This window comes from Dendropsophus ebraccatus, chromosome 2, assembly GCF_027789765.1.
Source record: "Dendropsophus ebraccatus isolate aDenEbr1 chromosome 2, aDenEbr1.pat, whole genome shotgun sequence".
In the NCBI taxonomy this organism is placed as follows: domain Eukaryota; kingdom Metazoa; phylum Chordata; class Amphibia; order Anura; family Hylidae; genus Dendropsophus; species Dendropsophus ebraccatus.
Window position 1 is genome coordinate 1,956,200 of NC_091455.1, and position 25,322 is coordinate 1,981,521.

At 47.1% G+C, this 25,322-nt stretch overlaps 1 protein-coding gene across 1 annotated transcript; it reads right to left on the bottom strand.

Moving 5' to 3' along the window:
* Positions 1 to 23,690: 23,690 nt before the first annotated feature.
* LOC138782889 (integrase/recombinase xerD homolog) lies at positions 23,691 to 24,832 on the bottom strand. Its single transcript, XM_069956831.1, has 2 exons — positions 24,751 to 24,832; positions 23,691 to 24,667 (listed from the first exon to the last, which is right to left on the bottom strand). The coding sequence occupies exons 1-2, from the start codon at positions 24,830 to 24,832 to the stop codon at positions 23,691 to 23,693; spliced, it is 1,059 nt and encodes a 352-aa protein (XP_069812932.1).
* Positions 24,833 to 25,322: the final 490 nt, after the last annotated feature.

The following is a 25,322-nucleotide window of genomic DNA, read 5'->3' on the forward strand; positions in this document are numbered from 1 at the left end:
AGAAATGTGGTAGAAATCTGTTCTCCTGCGTTGTGTGCTGTGTGGTAGACATAAGGTTGGAGGTGAGAAGATCTATAGACTCTGTAGGTTCCTCCATAGAGGACATCTGTTCTCCTGCGTTGTGTCCTGTGTGGGGGACATAAGGTTGGAGGTGAGAAGGTCTATAGAATCTGTAGGTTTTTCCATAGAGGACATCTGTTCTCCTGCGTTGTCCTGTGTGGTAGACATAAGGTTGGAGGTGAGAAGATCTATAGACTCTGTAGGTTCCTCCATAGAGGACATCTGTTCTCCTGCGTTGTGTCCTGTGTGGGGGACATAAGGTTGGAGGTGAGAAGGTCTATAGAATCTGTAGGTTTTTCCATAGAGGACATCTGTTCTCCTGCATTGTGTCCTAAGTCGGCAACATAAGGTTGGAGGTGGGACGGTCTTTAGAATCTGTAGGTTCCTCCATAGAGGACATCTGTTCTCCTGCTTTGTGTCCTAAGTCTGCAACATAAGGTTGGAGGTGAGAAGGTCTATAGACTCTGTAGGTTCCTCCATAGAGGACATCTGTTCTCCTGCGTTGTCCTGTGTGGGGGACATAAGGTTGGAGGTAAGAAGGTCTACAGACTCTGTAGGTTCCTCCATAGAGGACATCTTTTCTCCTGCGTTGTCCTGTGTGGGGGACATAAGGTTGGAGGTAAGAAGGTCTATAGACTCTGTAGGTTCCTCCATAGAGGACATCTGTTCTCCTGCATTGTGTCCTGTGTGGGGGACATAAGGTTGGAGGTGAGGTCTATAGACTCTGTAGGTTCCTCCATAGAGGACATCTGTTCTCCTAAATTGTGTCCTGTGTGGGGGACATAAGGTTGGAGGTGAGAAGGTCTATAGAATCTGTAGGTTTTTCCATAGAGGACATCTGTTCTCCTGCATTGTGTCCTAAGTCGGCAACATAAGGTTGAAGGTGGGAAGGTCTTTAGAATCTGTAGGTTCCTTCATAAAGGACATCTGTTCTCCTGCTTTGTGTCCTAAGTCTGCAACATAAGGTTGGAGGTGAGAAGGTCTATAGACTCTGTAGATTCCTCCATAGAGGACATCTGTTCTCCTGCGTTGTCCTGTGTGGGGGACATAAGGTTGGAGGTGAGAAGGTCTATAGACTCTGTAGGTTCCTCCATAGAGGACATCTGTTCTCCTGAATTGTGTCCTGTGTGGGGGACATAAGGTTGGAGGTGAGAAGGTCTATAGAATCTGTAGGTTTTTCCATAGAGGACATCTGTTCTCCTGCATTGTGTCCTAAGTCAGCAACATAAGGTTGGAGGTGAGAAGGTCTATAGACTCTGTAGGTTCCTCCATAGAGGACATCTGTTCTCTTGCGTAGTGTGCTGTGTCAGGGACATAAGGTTGGAGGTGAGAAGGTCTACAGACTCTCCAGGTTTCATAGAGGACATCTGTTCTCCTGCATTGTGTCCTGTGTCGGGGACATAAGGTTGGAGGTGAGAAGGTCTATAGACTCTGTAGGTTCCTCCATAGAGGACACCTATTCTTCTACGTTGTGTCCTGTGTCGGGGACATAAGGTTGGAGGTGAGAAGGTCTATAGACTCTGTAGGTTCATCCATAGAGGACATCTGTTCTTCTACGTTGTGTCCTGTGTCGGGGACATAAGGTTGGAGGTGAGAAGATCTATAGACCCTGTAGGTTCCTTCATAGATGAAATCTGTTCTTCTGCATTGTGTCTTGTGTCAGGGACATAAGGTTGGAGGTGAGAAGGTTTATAGACTCTGTAGGTTCCTCCGTAGAGGACATCTGTTTCCCTATGCATTCTATCACCATATGAATTTTTCGGTTATCACTGTGGTCTCGAAGGCCAATAAATCCTGGCGAACATCTAAGTGATTGCTGTGGATCTGACGTCTGTTTTTAAGGTTGTCGTCAGTTTCTGTCTGGACAATGTGTCTAGTGTTTCGTTTGTGTGACTTGGAACATATTGGGCTCCCAGGCGTACTTCAACCCCCAAGCACAGAATTGGACTTTGTTGCTCCCATTTGTTCACTGCCGTGTTTCCCCGAAAATAAGACAGTGTCTTATATTAATTTTTATCCCCAAAGATTTGCTATGTGTCTTATTTCCAGGGGACGTCTTATTTTTGAGTCAGCACTTATTGTTAAACAAGAATTAAAAACATTTATTATAAGCTTAGTAGTAGTTGTCATCACAAACCAACCCCCCCCCCCCCCCCCCCAATTGGGGCATGGCGACAGGGGTCTTACTTTCAGGGGAATGGCTTATTTTCAGCGGGATGCCTTAATTTAGGCTATCCTATCAATCCTCCACTATTCCTTATTTTCTGGGGATGGGGTCTATCCTAGAAGTACACTACTGTGGGGGTCTATCCTAGAAGTACACTGCTGTGGGGTCTATCCTAGAAGTACACTACTGTGGGGTCTATCCTAGAAGTACACTACTATGGGGTCGATCCTAGAAGTACACTACTGTGGGGGTCTATCCTAGAAGTACACTACTGTGGGGTCTATCCTAGAAGTACACTACTGTGGGGTCTATCCTAGAAGTACACTACTGTGGGGTCTATCCTAGAAGTACACTACTGTGGGGTCTATCCTAGAAGTGCACTACTGTGGGGTCTATCCTAGAAGTACACTACTGTGGGGTCTATCCTAGAAGTACACTACTGTGGGGTCTATCCTAGAAGCACACTACTGTGCGGTCTATCCTAGAAGTACACTACTGTGGGGTCTATCCTAGAAGTACACTACTGTGGGGGTCTATCCTAGAAGTACACTGCTGTGGGGTCTATCCTAGAAGTACACTACTGTGGGGTCTATCCTAGAAGTACACTACTGGGGGTCTATCCTAGAAGTACACTACTGTGGGGTCTATCCTAGAAGTGCACTACTGTGGGGTCTATCCTAGAAGTACACTACTGTGGGGTCTATCCTAGAAGTACACTACTGTGGGGTCTATCCTAGAAGCACACTACTGTGCGGTCTATCCTAGAAGTACACTACTGTGGGGTCTATCCTAGAAGTACACTACTGTGGGGGTCTATCCTAGAAGTACACTGCTGTGGGGTCTATCCTAGAAGTACACTACTGTGGGGTCTATCCTAGAAGTACACTACTGGGGGTCTATCCTAGAAGTACACTACTGTGGGGTCTATCCTAGAAGTACACTACTGTGGGGTCTATCCTAGAAGTACACTACTGTGGGGTCTATCCTAGAAGCACACTACTGTGCGGTCTATCCTAGAAGTACACTACTGTGGGGGTCTATCCTACAGGTACACTGCTGTGGGGTCTATCCTACAGGTACACTACTGTGGGGTCTATCCTAGAAGTACACTACTGTGGGGTCTATCCTAGAAGTACACTACTGGGGGTCTATCCTAGAAGTACACTACTGTGGGGTCTATCCTAGAAGTACACTACTGTGGGGTCTATCCTACAGGTACACTACTGTGGGGTCTATCCTAGAAGTACACTACTGTGGGGTCTATCCTAGAAGTACACTACTGTGGGGTCTATCCTAGAAGTACACTACTGTGGGGTCTATCCTAGAAGTACACTACTGTGGGGTCTATCCTAGAAGCACACTACTGTGGGGTCTATCCTAGAAGTACACTACTGTGGGGTCTATCCTAGAAGTGCACTACTGTGGGGTCTATCCTAGAAGTACACTACTGTGGGGTCTATCCTACAGGTACACTACTGTGGGGTCTATCCTAGAAGTACACTACTGTGGGGTCTATCCTAGAAGTACACAACTATGGGGTCTATCCTAGAAGTACACTGCTGTGGGGTCTATTCGGACTCCTAGAAGCACACCCTTCATTCACTGTGATGGTGGCTGGTGGTATAGATCTGTATGGTAGGAGTGTGCTCTTTGGTTACTGTGATGGTAGCTGGTGGTATAGATCTGTATGGTAGGAGGGTGCTCTTTGGTTACTGTGATGGTGGCTGGTGGTATTGTTCCGTATGGTAGGGGGGTGCTCTTTGGTTACTGTGATGGTGGCTGGTGGTATAGATCTGTATGGTTGGGGGGTGCTCTTTGGTTACTGTGATGGTAGCTGGTGGTATAGATCTGTATGGTAGGAGTGTGCTCTTTGGTTACTGTGATGGTAGCTGGTGGTATAGATCTGTATGGTAGGGGGGTGCTCTTTGGTTACTGTGATGGTAGCTGGTGGTATAGATCTGTATGGTAGGGGGGTGCTCTTTGGTTACTGTGATGGTGGCTGGTGGTATAGATCTGTATGGTAGGGGGGTGCTCTTTGGTTACTGTGATGGTGGCTGGTGGTATTGTTCCATATGGTAGGGGGGTGCTCTTTGGTTGCTGTGATGGTGGCTGGTGGTATTGTTCCGTATAGTAGGGGTGTGCTCTTTGGTTACTGTGATGGTGGCTTGTGGTATTGTTCCGTATGGTAGGGGTGTGCTCTTTGGTTACTGTGATGGTAGCTGGTGGTATAGATCTGTATGGTTGAGGGGTGCTCTTTGGTTACTGTGATGGTAGCTGGTGGTATAGATCTGTATGGTTGAGGGGTGCTCTTTGGTTACTGTGATGGTAGCTGGTGGTATAGATCTGTATGGTAGAGGGGTGCTCTTTGGTTACTGTGATGGTGGCTGGTGGTATTGTTCCGTATGGTAGGGGGGTGCTCTTTGGTTACTGTGATGGTGGCTGGTGGTATTGTTCCGTATGGTAGGGGGTGCTCTTTGGTTACTGTAATGGTGGCTGGTGGTATTGTTCCGTATGGTAGGGGGGTGCTCTTTGGTTACTGTGATGGTGGCTGGTGGTATTGTTCCGTATGGTAGGGGGTGCTCTTTGGTTACTGTGATGGTGGCTGGTGGTATTGTTCCGTATGGTAGGGGTGTGCTCTTTGGTTACTGTGATGGTGGCTGGTGGTATTGTTCCGTATGGTAGGGGTGTGCTCTTTGGTTACTGTGATGGTGGCTTGTGGTATTGTTCCGTATGGTAGGGGTGTGCTCTTTGGTTACTGTGATGGTGGCTGGTGGTAAAGATCTGTTTGGTAGGAGGCACTCTTCAGGCCCTTCTCTGTTCTGTAGAATGCTGTACATCTGACCTCTCTACCTGCTGATTCCTTCTTTACAGTCAGCGGAGGACATGTTAGGGCAGACCTTTTATTACAGCCCTAAAACCATTTGACTTGGAGGACATGGACTTTTGTCTGAGATAAGCTGATAAGACAGTGATAATCGAGTAAACTTCACGATGGACGTGCAGTTACCAGCAGCTATAAACTCTTACCTTATAGATGTGCAGGAACATATACACAGCAGGATGTGCAGGTTCTCACTCACTTACTGAGCTCACGATGGGTCTAAGCCGCATAGTGATGGCATCTATTGGTCCTATAGTGATGGCATCTATTTGTCCTATAGTGATGGCATCTATTTGTCCTATAGTGATGGCATCTAATGGTCCCGTAGTGATGGCATCTAATGGTCCCGTAGTGATGGCATCTAATGGTCCCGTAGTGATGGCATCTAATGGTCCCGTAGTGATGGCATCTAATGGTCCCGTAGTGATGGCATCTAATGGTCCCGTAGTGATGGCGTCGAATGGTCCCGTAGTGATGGCTTCCAATGGTCCCATAGTGGTGTTGTGCTGTAGTCCCATAGTAATGGTGTGTAATGGTCCCATAATGATGCCGTCTAGTGCTCCTATATCTATGGTGTCCTGTAGCCCTATAGTGATGGCGTCCTGTAGCCCAATAGTGATGGTGTTGGTGTCTAATGGTCCCATGGTGATGGCGTCTTATTGCTCCTAAAATTAAGGCGTCTGTTGCTCCTATAGTGATGGTGTCTAATGGTCCCATAGTGATGGTGTCTGTTGCTCCTATAGTGACAGCATCTAATGGTCCCATAGTGATGGCGTCTAATGATCCCAAAGTGATGGCATCCAGTAGCCCCATAGTTATGGTGTCCAATGGCCGCATAGTGATGGCGCCCAGTAGTCCCGTAGTGATTGCATGTAATAGTCTTATAAAGATGGTGTTAAATAGTCCTTTAGTGATGCCGTGTAATGGTCCCGAAGTGATGACGTCCAATGGTCCCGTAGTGATGACGTCCAATGGTCCCATAGTGATGGCGTCCAATGGTCCCGTGGTGATGGCGTCCAATGGTCCCGTAGTGATGGCGTCCAATGGTCCCGTAGTAATGGCGTCCAATAGTCCCGTAGTGATGTCGTGCTGTACTCCCATAGTAATGGTGTGTAATGGCGTGTAATGGTCCCATAATGATGCCGTCTAGTGCTCCTATATCAATGGTGTCCTGTAGCCCTATAGTGATGGCGTTCTGTAGCCCCATAGTGATGGTGTCTAATGGTCCTATAGTGATGGCGTCCTGTAGCCCCATAGTGATGGTGTTGGTGTCTAATGGTCCCATGGTGATGGCGTCTAATGGTCCCATAGTGATGGCATCTAATGGTCCCGTAGTGATGGCGTCTTATTGCTCCTAAACTTAAGACGTCTGTTGCTCCTATAGTGATGGCATCTAATGGTCCCATAGTGATGGTATCTAATGGTCCCATAGTGATGGCGTCTAATGGTCTCGTAGTGATGGCGTCTAATGGTCTCGTAGTGATGGCGTCTTATTGCTCCTAAACTTAAGACGTCTGTTGCTCCTATAGTGATGGCATCTAATGGTCCCATAATGATGGCGTCTGTTGCTCCTATAGTTACAGCGTCTAATGGTCCCATAGTGATGGCGTCTAATGGTCCCAAAGTGATGGCGTCAAGCAGCCCTATAGTGATGGTGTCCAAGGGCCCCATAGTGATGGCACCCCGTAGTCCGATAGTGATGGCATCTAATAGTCTTATAGTGATGGTGTCAAATAGTCCTTTAGTGATGGCGTCTAATGGTCCCATAGTGATGGTGTCCAATGGTCCCGTAGTGATGGCGTCCAATGGTCCCATACTGATGGCATCCAATGGTCCCGTAGTGATGGCGTCCAATGGTCCCGTAGTGATGGCATCCAATGGTCGTGCTGTACTCCCATAGTAATGGTGTGTAATGGTCCCATAATGATGGCGTCTAGTGCTCCTATATCAATGGTGTCCTGTAGCCCTATAGTGATGGCGTTCTGTAGCCCCATAGTGATGGTGTCTAATGGTCCTATAGTGATGGCGTCCTGTAGCCCCATAGTGATGGTGTTGGTGTCTAATGGTCCCATGGTGATGGCGTCTTATTGGTCCCATAGTGATGACGTCTAATGGTCTTATAGTGATGGCATCTAATGGTCCCATAGTGATGGCATCTAATGGTCCCATAGTGGTGGCGTCTTATTGCTCCTAAACTTAAGACGTCTGTTGCTCCTATAGTGATGGCGTCTAATAGTCCCATAGTGATGGCATCTGTTGCTCCTATAGTGACGGCGTCTAATGGTCCCATAGTGATGGCGTCTAATGGTCCCAAAGTGATGGTGTCCAATGGCCCCATAGTGATGGCGCCCAGTAGTCCCATAGTCATTGCATCTAATAGTCTTATAGTGATGGTGTCAAATAGTCCTTTAGTGATGGTGTCCAATGGTCCCGTAGTGATGGTGTCCAATAGTCCCGTAGTGATGGCGTCCAATGGTCCCATAGTGATGGCATTCAATTGTTCCGTAGTGTTGGCGTCCAATGGACCCGTAGTGTTGGCGTCCAATGGTCCCGTAGTGATGGCGTCCAATGGTCCCGTAGTGATGGCTTCCAATGGTCCCATAGTGATGGCTTCCAATGGTCCCATAGTGATGTTGTGCTGTAGTCCCATAGTAATGGTGTGTAATGGTCCCATAATGATGCCAACTAGTGCTTCTATAGTGATGGCGTTCTGTAGCCCTATGATGATGGTGTCTAATGGTCCTATTGTGATGGTGTCCTGTAGCCCCATATTGATGCTGTTTAATGGTCCTATAGTTATGGCAACCTGTAGCCCCATGGTGATGGTATCTAATGGTCCCATGGTGATGGTGTCTAATGGTCCCATGGTGATGGTGTCTAATGGTCCCATAGTGATGGTATCTAATGGTCCCATGGTGATGGTGTCTAATGGTCCCATAGTGATGGTGTCTAATGGTCCCATGGTGATGGTGTCTAATGGTCCCATGGTGATGGTGTCTAATGGTCCCATAGTGATGGTGTCTAACAGTCCAAGGCATTGAATCTAGGTATGACTGTATCAGCCCACAGGAGGGGCCCATAGTCAGGTGGGATACGCTGCTATAAGCCCTGGCACTATCACTGAATTCTTGGCCCCTGCCGTCTTGCCTCCTGGGTAGGGCTGTTGAGTCGGAAAAAATTTACCCACTCCGACTCCAGCTTTAAAAAAAAATCTTAAAACAATTTAGAATTGAGTTTTGATTTGAATTTTATAAATTTTGCTCATCAATATATATTATGAGCCACAGTCCAATAGGACACTGGCCCTATTAGATAAAGGTGGTCGGAGGATATATCAGTAATAGGACACTGGCCCTATTACATAAGGGTGGTCGGGGAATATATCAGTAATAGGACACTGGCCCTATTACATAAGGGTGGTCGGGGAATATATCAGTAATAGGACACTGGCCCTATTACATAAGGGTGGTCGGGGAATATATCAGTAATAGGACACTGGCCCTATTACATAAGGGTGGTCGGGGAATATATCAGTAATAGGACACTGGCCCTATTACATAAGGGTGGTCGGGGAATATATCAGTAATAGGACACTGGCCCTATTACATAAGGGTGGTCGGGGGATATATCAGTAATAGGACACTGGCCCTATTACATAAGGGTGGTCGGGTAATATATCAGTAATAGGACACTGGCCCTATTACATAAGGGTGGTCGGGGAATATATCAGTAATAGGACACTGGCTCTATTACATAAGGGTGGTCGGGGAATATATCAGTAATAGGACACTGGCCCTATTACATAATGGTGGTCGGGGGATATATCAGTAATAGGACACTGGCTCTATTACATAAGGGTGGTCGGGGGGATATATCAGTAATAGGACACTGGCCCTATTAGATAAGGGTGGTCGGGAATATATCAGTAATAGGACACTGGCCCTATTAGATAAGGGTGGTCGAGGAATATATCAGTAATAGGACACTGGCCCTATTACATAAGGGTGGTCGGGGAATATATCAGTAATAGGACACTGGCCCTATTACATAAGGGTGGTCGGGGAATATATCAGTAATAGGACACTGGCCCTATTACATAAGGGTGGTCGGAGAATATATCAGTAATAGGACACTGGCCCTATTACATAAGGGTGGTCGGGGAATATATCAGTAATAGGACACTGGCCCTATTACATAAGGGTGGTCGGGAATATATCAGTAATAGGACACTGGCCCTATTACATAAGGGTGGTCGGGGGGATATATCAGTAATAGGACACTGGCCCTATTACATAAGGGTGGTCGAGGAATATATCAGTAATAGGACACTGGCCCTATTACATAAGGGTGGTCGGGGGGATATATCAGTAATAGGACACTGGCCCTATTACATAAGGGTGGTCGGGGAATATATCAGTAATAGGACACTGGCCCTATTACATAAGGGTGGTCGGAGAATATATCAGTAATAGGACACTGGCCCTATTACATAAGGGTGGTCGGGGAATATATCCGTAATAGGACACTGGCCCTATTACATAAGGGTGGTCGGGGAATATATCAGTAATAGGACACTGGCCCTATTACATAAGGGTGGTCGGGGGGATATATCAGTAATAGGACACTGGCCCTATTACATAAGGGTGGTCGGGGAATATATCAGTAATAGGACACTGGCCCTATTACATAAGGGTGGTCGGAGAATATATCAGTAATAGGACACTGGCCCTATTACATAAGGGTGGTCGGGGAATATATCCGTAATAGGACACTGGCCCTATTACATAAGGGTGGTCGGGGAATATATCAGTAATAGGACACTGGCCCTATTACATAAGGGTGGTCGGGGAATATATCAGTAATAGGACACTGGCCCTATTACATAAGGGTGGTCGAGGAATATATCAGTAATAGGACACTGGCCCTATTACATAAGGGTGGTCGGGGAATATATCAGTAATAGGACACTGGCCCTATTACATAAGGGTGGTCGAGGAATATATCAGTAATAGGACACTGGCCCTATTACATAAGGGTGGTCGAGGAATATATCAGTAATAGGACACTGGCCCTATTACATAAGGCTGGTCTGGGAATATATCAGTAATAGGACACTGGCCCTATTACATAAGGGTGGTCGGAGAATATATCAGTAATAGGACACTGGCCCTATTACATAAGGGTGGTCGGGGGGATATATCAGTAATAGGACACTGGCCCTAATACATAAGGGTGGTCGGGGAATATATCAGTAATAGGACACTGGCCCTATTACATAAGGGTGGTCGAGGAATATATCAGTAATAGGACACTGGCCCTATTACATAAGGGTGGTCGGTGGGATATATCAGTAATAGGACACTGGCCCTATTACATAAGGGTGGTCGGGGAATATATCAGTAATAGGACACTGGCCCTATTACATAAGGGTGGTCGGAGAATATATCAGTAATAGGACACTGGCCCTATTACATAAGGGTGGTCGGGGAATATATCCGTAATAGGACACTGGCCCTATTACATAAGGGTGGTCGGGGAATATATCAGTAATAGGACACTGGCCCTATTACATAAGGGTGGTCGGGGGGATATATCAGTAATAGGACACTGGCCCTATTACATAAGGGTGGTCGGGGAATATATCAGTAATAGGACACTGGCCCTATTACATAAGGGTGGTCGGAGAATATATCAGTAATAGGACACTGGCCCTATTACATAAGGGTGGTCGGGGAATATATCCGTAATAGGACACTGGCCCTATTACATAAGGGTGGTCGGGGAATATATCCGTAATAGGACACTGGCCCTATTACATAAGGGTGGTCGGGGAATATATCAGTAATAGGACACTGGCCCTATTACATAAGGGTGGTCGGGGAATATATCAGTAATAGGACACTGGCCCTATTCGATAATAGTGGTCGGGGAATATATCAGTAATAGGACACTGGCCCTATTACATAAGGGTGGTCGGGGAATATATCCGTAATAGGACACTGGCCCTATTACATAAGGGTGGTCGGGGAATATATCAGTAATAGGACACTGGCCCTATTACATAAGGGTGGTCGGGGAATATATCAGTAATAGGACACTGGCCCTATTACATAAGGGTGGTCGGGGAATATATCAGTAATAGGACACTGGCCATATTACATAAGGGTGGTCGGGGGGATATATCAGTAATAGGACACTGGCCCTATTACATAAGGGTGGTCGGGGAGGGATTGGTCACTATTTGGCAGTTTGTTTCTGTGCTGGAAGAGTCCATTGTGTGGGGGGAGATCTGTGCTGGTCTCTTCCTGGATGACTGTATATGAGCAGCAGTGTAATATGGAGATATCCTGTGTAATATAGAGGAGGAGGAGGAGGAGACATAAGTAGTGTAGCTGTAACCTCTGTCCTCAGTGCCGGGTTTTTCTCTATGGCTGCAGCTGTGTGTGTGTGTGTGCGCGCGCGCTATGGCTGTTGCAGGCTGTGTGTGTGTGTGTGTACTATGGCTGCAGCAGCGTGTGTGTGCTATGGCTGCAGCAGGCTGTGTGTGTGCTATGGCTGCAGCAGGCTGTGTGTGTGTGTGTGTGTGTGTGTGTGTGTGTGTGTGTGCGCGCGCGCTATGGCTGTTGCAGGCTGTGTGTGTGTGTGTGTACTATGGCTGCAGCAGCGTGTGTGTGCTATGGCTGCAGCAGGCTGTGTGTGTGCTATGGCTGCAGCAGGGTGTGTGTGTGTGTGTGTGTGTGTGTGCGCGCGCGCTATGGCTGTTGCAGGCTGTGTGTGTGTGTACTATGGCTGCAGCAGCGTGTGTGTGTGTGCTATGGTTGCAGCAGGCTGTGTGTGTACTATGGCTGCAGCAGGCTGTGTGTGTGTGTACTATGGCTGCAGCAGGCTGTGTGTGTGTGTGTGTGTGTGTGTGTGTGTACACTTTGGCTGCAGCAAGCTGTGTGTGTGTGTGTGTGTGTGTGTGTGTGTGTACACTTTGGCTGCAGCAGGGTGTGTGTGTGTGCGCGCGCTATGGCTGCAGCTCTGTATGTGTGTTCTATGGCTGCAGCTGTGTGTGTGTATGTATGTACTATGGCTGCAGCTGTGTGTGTGTGTGTGTGTGTGTGTGTGTGCTATGGCTGCAGCAGGCTGTGTGTGTGTTCTATGGCTGCAGCTATGTGTGTGTGTGTATGTACTATGGCTGCAGCAGGTATATGGCATTCCCCCACACCCACAGTGACCTCTCTATATCACTATGTGTGACCTCTCTCTATATCACTATGTGTGACCTCTCTATATCACTATGTGTGACCTCTCTATATCACTATGTGTGACCCCTCTCTATATCACTATGTGTGACCCCTCTCTATATCACTATGTGTGACCTCTCTATATCACTATGTGTGACCTCTCTATATCACTATGTGTGACCTCTCTATATCACTATGTGTGACCTCTCTATATCACTATGTGTGACCTCTCTCTATATCACTATGTGTGACCTCTCTCTATATCACTATGTGTGACCTCTCTATATCACTATGTGTGACCCCCCTCTATATCACTGTGTGTGACCCCTCTCTATATCACTATGGCTGACCCCTCTCTATATCACTGTGTGTGACCCCTCTCTATATCACTATGTGTGACCCCTCTCTATATCACTATGTGTGACCCCTCTCTATATCACTATGTGTGACCCCTCTCTATATCACTATGTGTGACCCCTCTATATCACTATGTGTGACCCCTCTCTATATCACTATGTGTGACCTCTCTATATCACTATGTGTGACCCCTCTATATCACTATGTGTGACCTCTCTCTATCACTATGTGTGACCCCTCTCTATATCACTATGTGTGACCTCTCTATATCACTATGTGTGACCTCTCTATATCACTATGTGTGACCTCTCTATATCACTATGTGTGACCTCTCTCTATATCACTATGTGTGACCCCTCTCTATATCACTATGTGTGACCCCTCTATATCACTATGTGTGACCTCTCTATATCACTATGTGTGACCTCTCTCTATATCACTATGTGTGACCCCTCTCTATATCACTATGTGTGACCCCTCTATATCACTATGTGTGACCCCTCTCTATATCACTATGTGTGACCTCTCTATATCACTATGTGTGACCTCTCTATATCACTATGTGTGACCTCTCTCTATATCACTATGTGTGACCTCTCTATATCACTATGTGTGACCCCTCTCTATATTACTGTGTGACCCCTCTCTCTATATCACTATGTGTGACCCCTCTCTCTATATCACTATGTGTGACCCCTCTCTATATCACTGTGTGACCCCTCTCTATATCACTATGTGTGACCTCTCTATATCACTATGTGTGACCTCTCTATATCACTATGTGTGACCTCTCTCTATATCACTATGTGTGACCCCTCTCTATATCACTATGTGTGACCTCTCTCTATATCACTATGTGTGACCCCTCTCTATATCACTATGTGTGACCCCCTGTATATCACTATGTGTGACCTCTCTATATCACCATGTGTGACCCCTCTCTATATCACTATGTGTGACCTCTCTCTATATCACTGTGTGACCCCTCTCTATATCACCATGTGTGACCCCTCTCTATATCACTATGTGTGACCTCTCTCTATATCACTGTGTGACCCCTCTCTATATCACTATGTGTGACCTCTCTATATCACTATGTGTGACCCCTCTATATCACTATGTGTGACCTCTCTCTATATCACTATGTGTGACCTCTCTCTATATCACTATGTGTGACCCCTCTATATCACTATGTGTGACCCCTCTCTATATCACTATGTGTGACCCCTCTCTATATCACTATGTGTGACCCCTCTCTATATCACTATGTGTGACCCCTCTCTATATCACTATGTGTGACCCCTCTCTATATCACTATGTGTGACCTCTCTATATCACTATGTGTGACCCCTCTCTATATCACTATGTGTGACCCCTCTCTATATCACTGTGTGACCCCTCTCTATATCACTGTGTGTGACCCCTCTCTATATCACTATGTGTGACCCCTCTATATCACTATATGTGACCCCCTGTATATCACTATGTGTGACCCCTCTCTATATCACTATGTGTGACCCCTCTCTATATCACTGTGTGACCCCTCTCTATATCACTGTGTGACCCCTCTCTATATCACTATGTGTGACCTCTCTCTATATCACTATGTGTGACCCCTCTCTATATCACTATGTGTGACCTTTCTCTATATCACTATGTGTGACCCCTCTCTATATCACTATGTGTGACCCCTCTCTATATCACTATGTGTGACCTCTCTCTATATCACTATGTGTGACCCCTCTCTATATCACTATGTGTGACCTCTCTATATCACTATGTGTGACCCCTCTCTATATCACTATGTGTGACCCCTCTCTATATCACTATGTGTGACCCCTCTCTATATCACTATGTGTGACCCCTCTCTATAACTATGTGTGACCCCTCTCTATATCACTATGTGTGACCTCTCTCTATATCACTATGTATGACCCCTCTATATCACTATGTGTGACCCCTCTATATCACTATGTGTGACCCCTCTCTATACCACTATGTGTGACCCCTCTCTATACCACTATGTGTGACCCCTCTATATCACTATGTGTGACCTCTCTATATCACTATGTGTGACCCCTCTCTCTATACCACTATGTGTGACCCCTCTATATCACTATGTGTGACCTCTCTATATCACTATGTGTGACCCCTCTCTCTATATCACTATGTGTGACCCCTCTCTCTATATCACTATGTGTGACCTCTCTATATCACTATGTGTGACCTCTCTATATCACTATGTGTGACCTCTCTATATCACTATGTGTGACCTCTCTATATCACTATGTGTGACCCCTCTATATCACTATGTGTGACCCCTCTCTATATCACTATGTGTGACACCTCTCTCTATATCACTATATGTGACCCCACTCTATATCACTATGTGTGACCCCTCTATATCACTATGTGTGACCCCTCTATATCACTATGTGTGACCCCTCTCTATATCACTATGTGTGACCCCTCTCTATATCACTATGTGTGACCCCTCTCTATATCACTATGTGTGACCCCTCTCTATATCACTATGTGTGACCCCTCTCTATATCACTATGTGTGACCCCTCTCTATATCACTATGTGTGACCCCTCTCTATATCACTATGTGTGACCTCTCTATATCACTATGTGTGACCCCTCTATACACTATGTGTGACCCCTCTATATCACTATGTGTGACCCCTCTCTATATCACTATGTGTGACCCCTCTATATCACTGTGTGTGACCCCTCTCTATATCACTATGTGTGACCCCTCTATATCACTATGTGTGACCTCTCTATATCACTATGTGTGACCTCTCTATATCACTATGTGTGACCTCTCTATATCACTATGTGTGACCCCTCTCTATATCACTATGTGTGACCTCTCTCTATATCACTATGTGTGACCCCTCTATATCACTATGTGACCCCTCTCTATATCACTATGTGTGACCTCTCTCTATATAACCGTGTGACCTCTCTATATCACTATGTGTGACCCCTCTCTATATCACTATATGTGACCCCCTGTATATCACTATGTGTGACCTCTCTCTATATCACTATGTGTGACCTCTCTCTATATCACTATGTGTGACCTCTCTATATCACTATATGTGACCCCTCTCTATATCACTATGTGTGACCTCTCTATATCACTATGTGTGACCCCTCTCTATATCACTATGTGTGACCCCTCTCTATATCACTATGTGTGACCCCTCTATATCACTATGTGTGACCCCTCTCTATATCACTATGTGTGACCCCTGTATATCACTATGTGTGACCCCTCTCTATATCACTATGTGTGACCTCTCTATATCACTATGTGTGACCTCTCTATATCACTATGTGTGACCCCTCTATATCACTATGTGTGACCCCTCTCTATATCACTATGTGTGACCCCTCTCTATATCACTGTGTGACCTCTCTATATCACTATGTGTGACCCCTCTATATTACTATGTGTGACCCCTCTCTATATCACTATGTGTGACCCCTGTATATCACTGTGTGTGACCCCTCTCTATATCACTATGTGTGACCTCTCTCTATATCACTATGTGTGACCCCTCTCTATATCACTATGTGTGACCCCTCTCTATATCACTATGTGTGACCCCTCTCTATATCACTATGTGTGACCCCTCTCTGTATCACTATGTGTGACCTCTCTATATCACTATGTGTGACCCCTCTCTATATCACTATGTGTGACCTCTCTATATCACTATGTGTGACCCCTCTATATCACTATGTGTGACCCCTCTCTATATCACTATGTGTGACCCCTCTCTATATCACTATGTGTGACCCCTCTATATCACTATGTGTGACCCCTCTCTATATCAGTATGTGTGACCTCTCTATATCACTATGTGTGACCTCTCTATATCACTATGTGTGACCCCTCTATATCACTATGTGTGACCCCTCTCTATATCACTATGTGTGACCCCTGTATATCACTATGTGTGACCCCTCTCTATATCACTGTGTGACCTCTCTATATCACTATGTGTGACCCCTCTATATTACTATGTGTGACCTCTCTCTATATCACTATGTGTGACCTCTCTCTATATCACTATGTGTGACCCCTCTCTATATCACTGTGTGACCTCTCTATATCACTATGTGTGACCCCTCTATATTACTATGTGTGACCCCTCTCTATATCACTATGTGTGACCTCTCTCTATATCACTATGTGTGACCCCTCTATATTACTATGTGTGACCCCTCTCTATATCACTGTGTGACCCCTCTCTATATCACTATGTGTGACCCCTCTCTATATCACTATGTGTGACCCCTCTCTATATCACTATGTGTGACCCCTCTCTATATCACTGTGTGACCCCTGTATATCACTATGTGTGACCCCTCTCTATATCACTGTGTGACCTCTCTATATCACTATGTGTGACCCCTCTCTATATCACTATGTGTGACCCCTCTCTATATCACTATGTGTGACCCCCCTCTATATCACTATGTGTGACCCCTCTCTATATCACTATGTGTGACCTCTCTATATCACTATGTGTGACCCCTCTATATCACTATGTGTGACCCCTCTCTATATCACTATGTGTGACCTCTCTCTATATCACTGTGTGACCCCTCTCTCTATATCACTATGTGTGACCTCTCTCTATATCACTATGTGTGACCCCTCTCTATATCACTGTGTGACCCCTCTCTATATCACTATGTGTGACCCCTCTCTATATCACTATGTGTGACCTCTCTATATCACTATGTGTGACCCCTCTATATCACTATGTGTGACCCCCCTCTATATCACTATGTGTGACCTCTCTATATCACTATGTGTGACCTCTCTATATCACTATGTGTGACCCCTCTCTATATCACTATGTGTGACCTCTCTATATCACTATGTGTGACCCCTCTCTATATCACTATGTGTGACCTCTCTATATCACTATGTGTGACCCCTCTCTATATCACTATGTGTGACCCCTCTCTATATCACTATGTGTGACCCCTCTCTATATCACTATGTGTGACCTCTCTATATCACTATGTGTGACCTCTCTATATCACTATGTGTGACCCCTCTCTATATCACTATGTGTGACCCCTCTCTATATCACTATGTGTGACCCCCCTCTATATCACTATGTGTGACCCCTCTCTATATCACTATGTGTGACCCCTCTCTATATCACTATGTGTGACCCCTCTCTATATCACTATGTGTGACCCCTCTCTATATCACTATGTGTGACCTCTCTATATCACTATGTGTGACCCCTCTCTATATCACTATGTGTGACCCCTCTCTATATCACTATGTGTGACCTCTCTATATCACTATGTGTGACCTCTCTCTATATCACTATGTGTGACCCCTCTATATCACTATGTGTGACCCCTCTATATCACTATGTGTGACCTCTCTCTATATCACTATGTGTGACCTCTCTCTATATCACTATGTGTGACCCCTCTCTATATCACTATGTGTGACCCCTCTCTATATCACTATGTGTGACCCCTCTCTATATCACTATGTGTGACCCCTCTCTATATCACTATGTGTGACCCCCCTCTATATCACTATGTGTGACCCCTCTATATATCACTATGTGTGACCTCTCTATATCACTATGTGTGACCCCTCTCTATATCACTATGTGTGACCTCTCTATATCACTATGTGTGACCTCTCTATATCACTGTGTGACCCCTCTCTATCACTATGTGTGACCCCTCTATATCACTATGTGTGACCCCTCTCTATATCACTATGTGTGACCCCTCTCTATATCACTATGTGTGACCCCTCTATATCACTATGTGTGACCCCTCTCTATATCACTATGTGTGACCCCTCTCTCTATATCACTATGTGTGACCCCCCTCTATATCACTATGTGTGACCCCTCTCTATATCACTATGTGTGACCCCCCTCTATATCACTATGTGTGACCCCTCTCTATATCACTATGCATACCTCCCAACCGTCCCGGATTTCGCGGGACAGTCCCGTTTTCGGGGTGCTGTCCCGCGGTCCCGGAACGGCCCCCCGTGTCCCGCAATATATGTGGCCCCAGCGAAAAAAACAATAAACCAGTAACTCACCTGTCCGCCGGTCCCAGCAGCTCCTCTCCCGGCAGAGCGCGCACTCCCGTCATCCTCCGGGGCGGGCAGCGGGGTACAGAGTCACTGACTGTACCGGAAGTAATTCATATAGAGGCTGCAGGTCACTTCCGGCACAGTCAGTGTCTCTGTACCCCGCTGCCCGCCCCGGAGGATGACGGGAGTGCGCGCTCTGCCGGGAGAGGAGCTGCTGGGACCGGCGGACAGGTGAGTTACTGGTTTATTGTTTTTTCCGCTGGGGCCACACTAATGGGGGGTATTGGCTACTCTGTGGGGCGCTATATGGGGGCATTGGCTACTATATGGGGGGATTGGATAATATGTGGGGCACTATATGGGTTATTGGCTACTATGTGGGGCATATTTGGGGGCATTGGCTACTATTTGGGGCTCTATATGGGGGATTGGCTACTATGTGGGGCACTATATGGGGCATTGGCTACTATGGAGCATATATGGGGGATCGGCTACTATGTGGGCACTCTATGGGGGATTGGCTACTATGTGGGGCACTATATGGAGGGATTGGCTACTATGTGGGGCACTATATGGGGATTGGCTACTATGTGGGGCACTATATGGGGATTGGCTACTATGTGGGGCACTATATGGGGGATTGGATACTATGTGGGGCACTATATGGGGGGATTGGCTACTATGTGGGGCACTGTGTGGGGATTGGCTACTATGTGGGCACTATATGGGGGGATTGGCTACTATGTGGGGCACTATATGGGGGGATTGGCTACTATGTGGGGTACTATATGGGGATTGGCTACTATGTGGGGCATATATGGGGGATTGGCTACTATGTGGGGCACTATATGGGGGGATTGGCTACTATGTGGGGTACTATATGGGGATTGGCTACTATGTGGGGCACTATATGGGGGCATTGGCTACTATGTGGGGCATATATGGGGGCATTGGATACTATGTGGGGCACTATGTGGGGGATTGGATTCTATGTGGGGCACTATGTGGGGGATTGGACACTATGTGGGGCACTATGTGGGGGATTGGATACTATGTGGGGCATATATGGGGGCATTGGATACTATGTGGGGCACTATAATGGGGGATTGGATACTATATAGGGCACTATTCAGTCAGCAGCATGTGGTGACTGTAGGGGAGTGGCTATGGAGGGTTGCTATGGGGGCGTGGCTATGGAGGGTCGCTATGGGGGCGTGGCTATGGAGGGTCGCTATGGGGACCGCGGCGCACATGTCCCTCTTTGCTCTTTGCAAAAGTTGGGAGGTATGCACTATGTGTGACCCCTCTCTATATCACTATGTGTGACCCCTCTCTATATCACTATGTGTGACCCCTCTCTATATCACTATGTGTGACCCCTCTCTATATCACTATGTGTGACCTCTCTATATCACTATGTGTGACCTCTCTATATCACTATGTGTGACCCCTCTATATCACTATGTGTGACCCCTTTATATCACTATGTGTGACCCCTCTCTATATCACTATGTGTGACCTCTCTATATCACTATGTGTGACCCCTCTCTATATCACTATGTGTGACCCCTCTCTATATCACTGTGTGTGACCTCTCTATATCACTATGTGTGACCTCTCTATATCACTATGTGTGACCTCTCTATATCACTATGTGTGACCCCTCTCTATATCACTATGTGTGACCCCTCTCTATATCACTATGTGTGACCCCTCTCTATATCACTATGTGTGACCCCTCTATATCACTATGTGTGACCTCTCTATATCACTATGTGTGACCCCTCTCTATATCACTATGTGTGACCCCTCTCTATATCACTATGTGTGACCCCTCTCTATATCACTATGTGTGACCCCCCTCTATATCACTGTGTGACCCCTCTCTATATCACTATGTGTGACCCCTCTCTATATCACTATGTGTGACCCCTCTCTATATCACTATGTGTGACCCCTCTCTATATCACTATGTGTGACCCCTCTATATCACTATGTGTGACCCCTCTATATTACTATGTGTGACCTCTCTATATCACTATGTGTGACCTCTCTATATCACTATGTGTGACCTCTCTATATCACTATGTGTGACCTCTCTATATCACTATGTGTGACCCCTCTCTATATCACTATGTGTGACCCCTCTCTATATCACTATGTGTGACCTCTCTATATCACTATGTGTGACCCCTCTCTATATCACTATGTGTGACCTCTCTATATCACTATGTGTGACCCCCCTCTATATCACTATGTGTGACCTCTCTATATCACTATGTGTGACCTCTCTATATCACTATGTGTGACCTCTCTATATCACTATGTGTGACCTCTCTATATCACTATGTGTGACCTCTCTATATCACTATGTGTGACCTCTCTATATCACTATGTGTGACCTCTCTATATCACTATGTGTGACCCCTCTCTATATCACTATGTGTGACCCCTCTCTATATCACTATGTGTGACCCCTCTATATCACTATGTGTGACCCCTCTCTATATCACTATGTGTGACCCCTCTCTATATCACTATGTGTGACCTCTCTCTATATCACTATGTGTGACCTCTCTATATCACTATGTGTGACCCCTCTCTATATCACTATGTGTGACCCCTCTCTATATCACTATGTGTGACCCCTCTCTATATCACTATGTGTGACCCCTCTCTATATCACTATGTGTGACCTCTCTATATCACTATGTGTGACCTCTCTATATCACTATGTGTGACCCCTCTCTATATCACTATGTGTGACCCCTCTCTATATCACTATGTGTGACCCCTCTCTATATCACTATGTGTGACCCCTCTCTATATCACTGTGTGACCCCTCTCTATATCAGTATGTGTGACCTCTCTATATCACTATGTGTGACCCCTCTCTATATCACTATGTGTGACCTCTCTCTATATCACTGTGTGTGACCCCTCTCTATATCACTGTGTGACCCCTCTCTATATCACTATGGCTATGTGTGTGTGTACTTTGGCTGCAGCAGGCTGTGTGTGTGTGCGCGCGCTATGGCTGCAGCTCTGTATGTGTGTTCTATGGCTGCAGCAGGCTGTGTGTGTGTGTGTGTGTGTGTGTGTACTATGGCTCCAGCTGTGTGTGTGTGTGTGTGCTATGGCTGCAGCAGGCTGTGTGTGTGTGTACTATGGCTGCAGCAGGCTGTGTGTGTGTGTGTGCGCGCTATGGCTGCAGCTATGTATGTGTGTTCTATGGCTGCAGCTGTGTGTGTGTGTGTGTGCGCTATGGCTGCAGCAGGCTGTGTGTATATGGCATTCCCCCACACCCACAGTGACCTCTCTATATTACTATGTGTGACCTCTCTATATTACTATGTGTGACCTATCTCTATATCACTATGTGTGCCCCCTCTCTATATCACTATGTGTGACCCCTCTCTATATCACTATGTGTGACCCCTCTCTATATCACTATGTGTGACCCCTCTATATCACTATGTGTGACCCCTCTCTATATCACTATGTGTGACCCCTCTATATCACTATGTGTGACCCCTCTATATCACTAGGTGTGACCTCTCTCTATATCACTATGTGTGACCCCTCTCTATATCACTGTGTGACCCCTCTATATCACTATGTGTGACCTCTCTATATCACTATGTGTGACCCCTCTCTATATCACTATGTGTGACCTCTCTATATCACTATGTGTGACCTCTCTCTATATCACTATGTGTGACCTCTCTCTTGAACTGGTGTATTGCAGATAGCGGGGTGACTACTTACCATTTTCCCCTACCACCCATGGTAGCTCCCCACCCACCAAAAACCGACACTGACACCATCTTAAATTGGAAATTTGGCCACAGCAACCTCTTTATTAAATGCAAAATGTCCAACCAGAACAATTAATAAAACAATTCTAACTTTATATGTATGACATATATATAACTATAACATACCCAGGGGAGGTAAAGGATGGCACTTCTGGCAGTATGAAATGGAGAAACCCCATGTCGCAACGCACCGACTCAGGGGAGGGGCAAATCTGCCCCCCATACTGCCTACCCCCCCCGTTCCGAGCACCATGTGCTAACCACCGCCTAGGCGGTAACCAATAGCTACCCCTACCTGCTTCCACGCCCTGTAACCAACAAGGGGTTGCTTTTCCTCCAGATTCCCTCCAAACACCTCCTTACTCCGCGCCATCCCCCACCTCCCCACCGCCACTGCGAGCAGGCCCGACCCCTTGGGGCTGTGAGTCACGCCACACCCTAACCGCCTTCTCGATCCCATCTTGCAGATCGGATGTCCACAAATCAAGACCAACTCTATTTAGGTGCACCCCGTCTCTGTCCATGAAACCCCAGCCAGGCACCTCCAACTCCTTATGTCGCACCACTATCCCCCCATTGCGGGCGACAAACCGAGACACCTCCCGGTTCACTCTGCCCCGAGCTCTATTAAGTCTGTCAACAGACCGCGCCTGCTTCCAAACAAAGCGGGCCACCATCTCTGACCAAACCACAAGCAGGCCCGGGAACATTGACCATAAACGGAGCAGGTCAAATTTTACGTCCCTGATCAATTCCCGTGAAGAACGCACACCAAGGTCATTACCCCCGACATGCAATACCAACACGTCGGGCGATCTATCCATACGGGAGTAAAAGTGAATTTCCGGCAAGACGCCGCTCCACAACAAACCCCCGATTCCTATCCAACGGATACTGACGGCCTCCCTAGGGAAACCCAGCTGCCTGCCTTCGGGCCTAACTTCCGCCCTGTGCGCCCCCCGCCGGACATAAGAATGGCCCAGGATCCACACCAAGCAGGCATCTTAAAAAACAAAAGAAGAAAGGCATAACACTCAACAAGGAAAAATCGCACAGTCAAACACTGAGACTCACAACAACTCCAACCGCACGTAAGACCGGATCCTCTCAGACTCCCACCTCCCAATCTGCCGAACCATCTGCTCCCCCAATCCCCACCTAACCGCCTCTGTCGCTGCGCCAATGCGGAAAGAGTGAGAGGCGAATTCCTTCGCCGGCAACCCCAGCTTGTCCAGTCCGCTGCGGAAGATGGCAATAAACTGAAAACGTGACAACGAGCGACCATCACGATGTATCAAAAAGGAGCCACCCGGCTGCAGACAAGGGCGAACAGCCAAAAATTGCTGCACGCATCGGACAGGACAAGCTGCCGCCCCCGGCACCGCATACAACACAATACGCTTACCCTTCCCCGACTGGTCGGTCTTAGACCGACGTAAAAAACAAGACACACAATCCACCCCCACCGCCACATCCCCAAACTGCAGGCCCCCACTCGCGACACAAGAGTGGCTGACCAGCTCCCCCACCCGAAACGCCCCAAAAAACGCCAGCGCAAATGCAGCACTAAACAACACCTCCTCATATCCATCGCTACAAATCAGCCCTAACACCCCAACCAACTTAACCAGCAGGTCAAAAGACACCGGCCGCCTACTGTCCCGCGCCACCCTGGACTTACTATACCCTAATACCGCTTGCCGCACCACGAAGTCCTTCGTGGCATCCCGCACCCCCAACAGCTTAAACCAATAAGCTAACCCAGCCAGTTTCTTAACTAATCCGGACGCAGACACCCCCTTTTCAAATGCTTCTCCCACAAAACACAGCAAAGCGGGAACAACCTCCCCACGTAGACCATCCACACCCAAGCGACTGCAGAAATCCTGCCACTCGCGCCAGACAGACTCCCGCCCCTTCCAAGTCGCCTTCGTGACTGCACGCTCCATTAGGGAAAAGGCTGTCCGGAAACCACTCCCCACAGGTGGGCGGGAACTGGCCTCCCCTGCCGCTCCGACTCCGGGGCCAACATGCGAAAACGCTCCCACTGAAAACGAGAAAGGGAGTCTGCAATTGAGTTATGTACTCCCGGCACATGCCGTGCTGACACCCATGCATTCATTACCAGACCTCTCAACACCAAACAACGCAACAAGTTTACAACCGGAGGAGATGAAGCTGACAAACTATTCACCGCCTGCACCACAGCCATATTGTCGCAACAAAAACGAACACGCTTGTTCCGGAACTGGTCCCCCCAAACATACAAAGCCGCCACTATCGGAAACAATTACAACAAGGCCAGGTTCCGAACCAAACCTTCTTCCTTCCAAGCCACCAGCCACTCCCCCGCAAACCATTCACCTCGAAAATACGCTCTATAGCCCAAGGCCCCCGATGCATCCGTGAACAATTCCATGTCCGCATTTTCAACCCAATCCTCCAGCCACACCGACCGCCCATTGTACCGCTCCAGGAACTCTGCCCAGACCCGTAAATCCGCGCGATGCGCCGCCGACAGCCGGACAAAATGCAACGGTGAACGTACCCCCGCAGTCGCCTGCGCCAACCGCCGGCAAAAAATCCTGCCCATCGGCATAACACGGCAAGCAAAATTGAACTTGCCTAAAACCGACTGCAATTGCCGCAAGCGCACCTTCCGCAGGCCCAACAACTCATGCACAAACCCCCTGAGCTCCTCC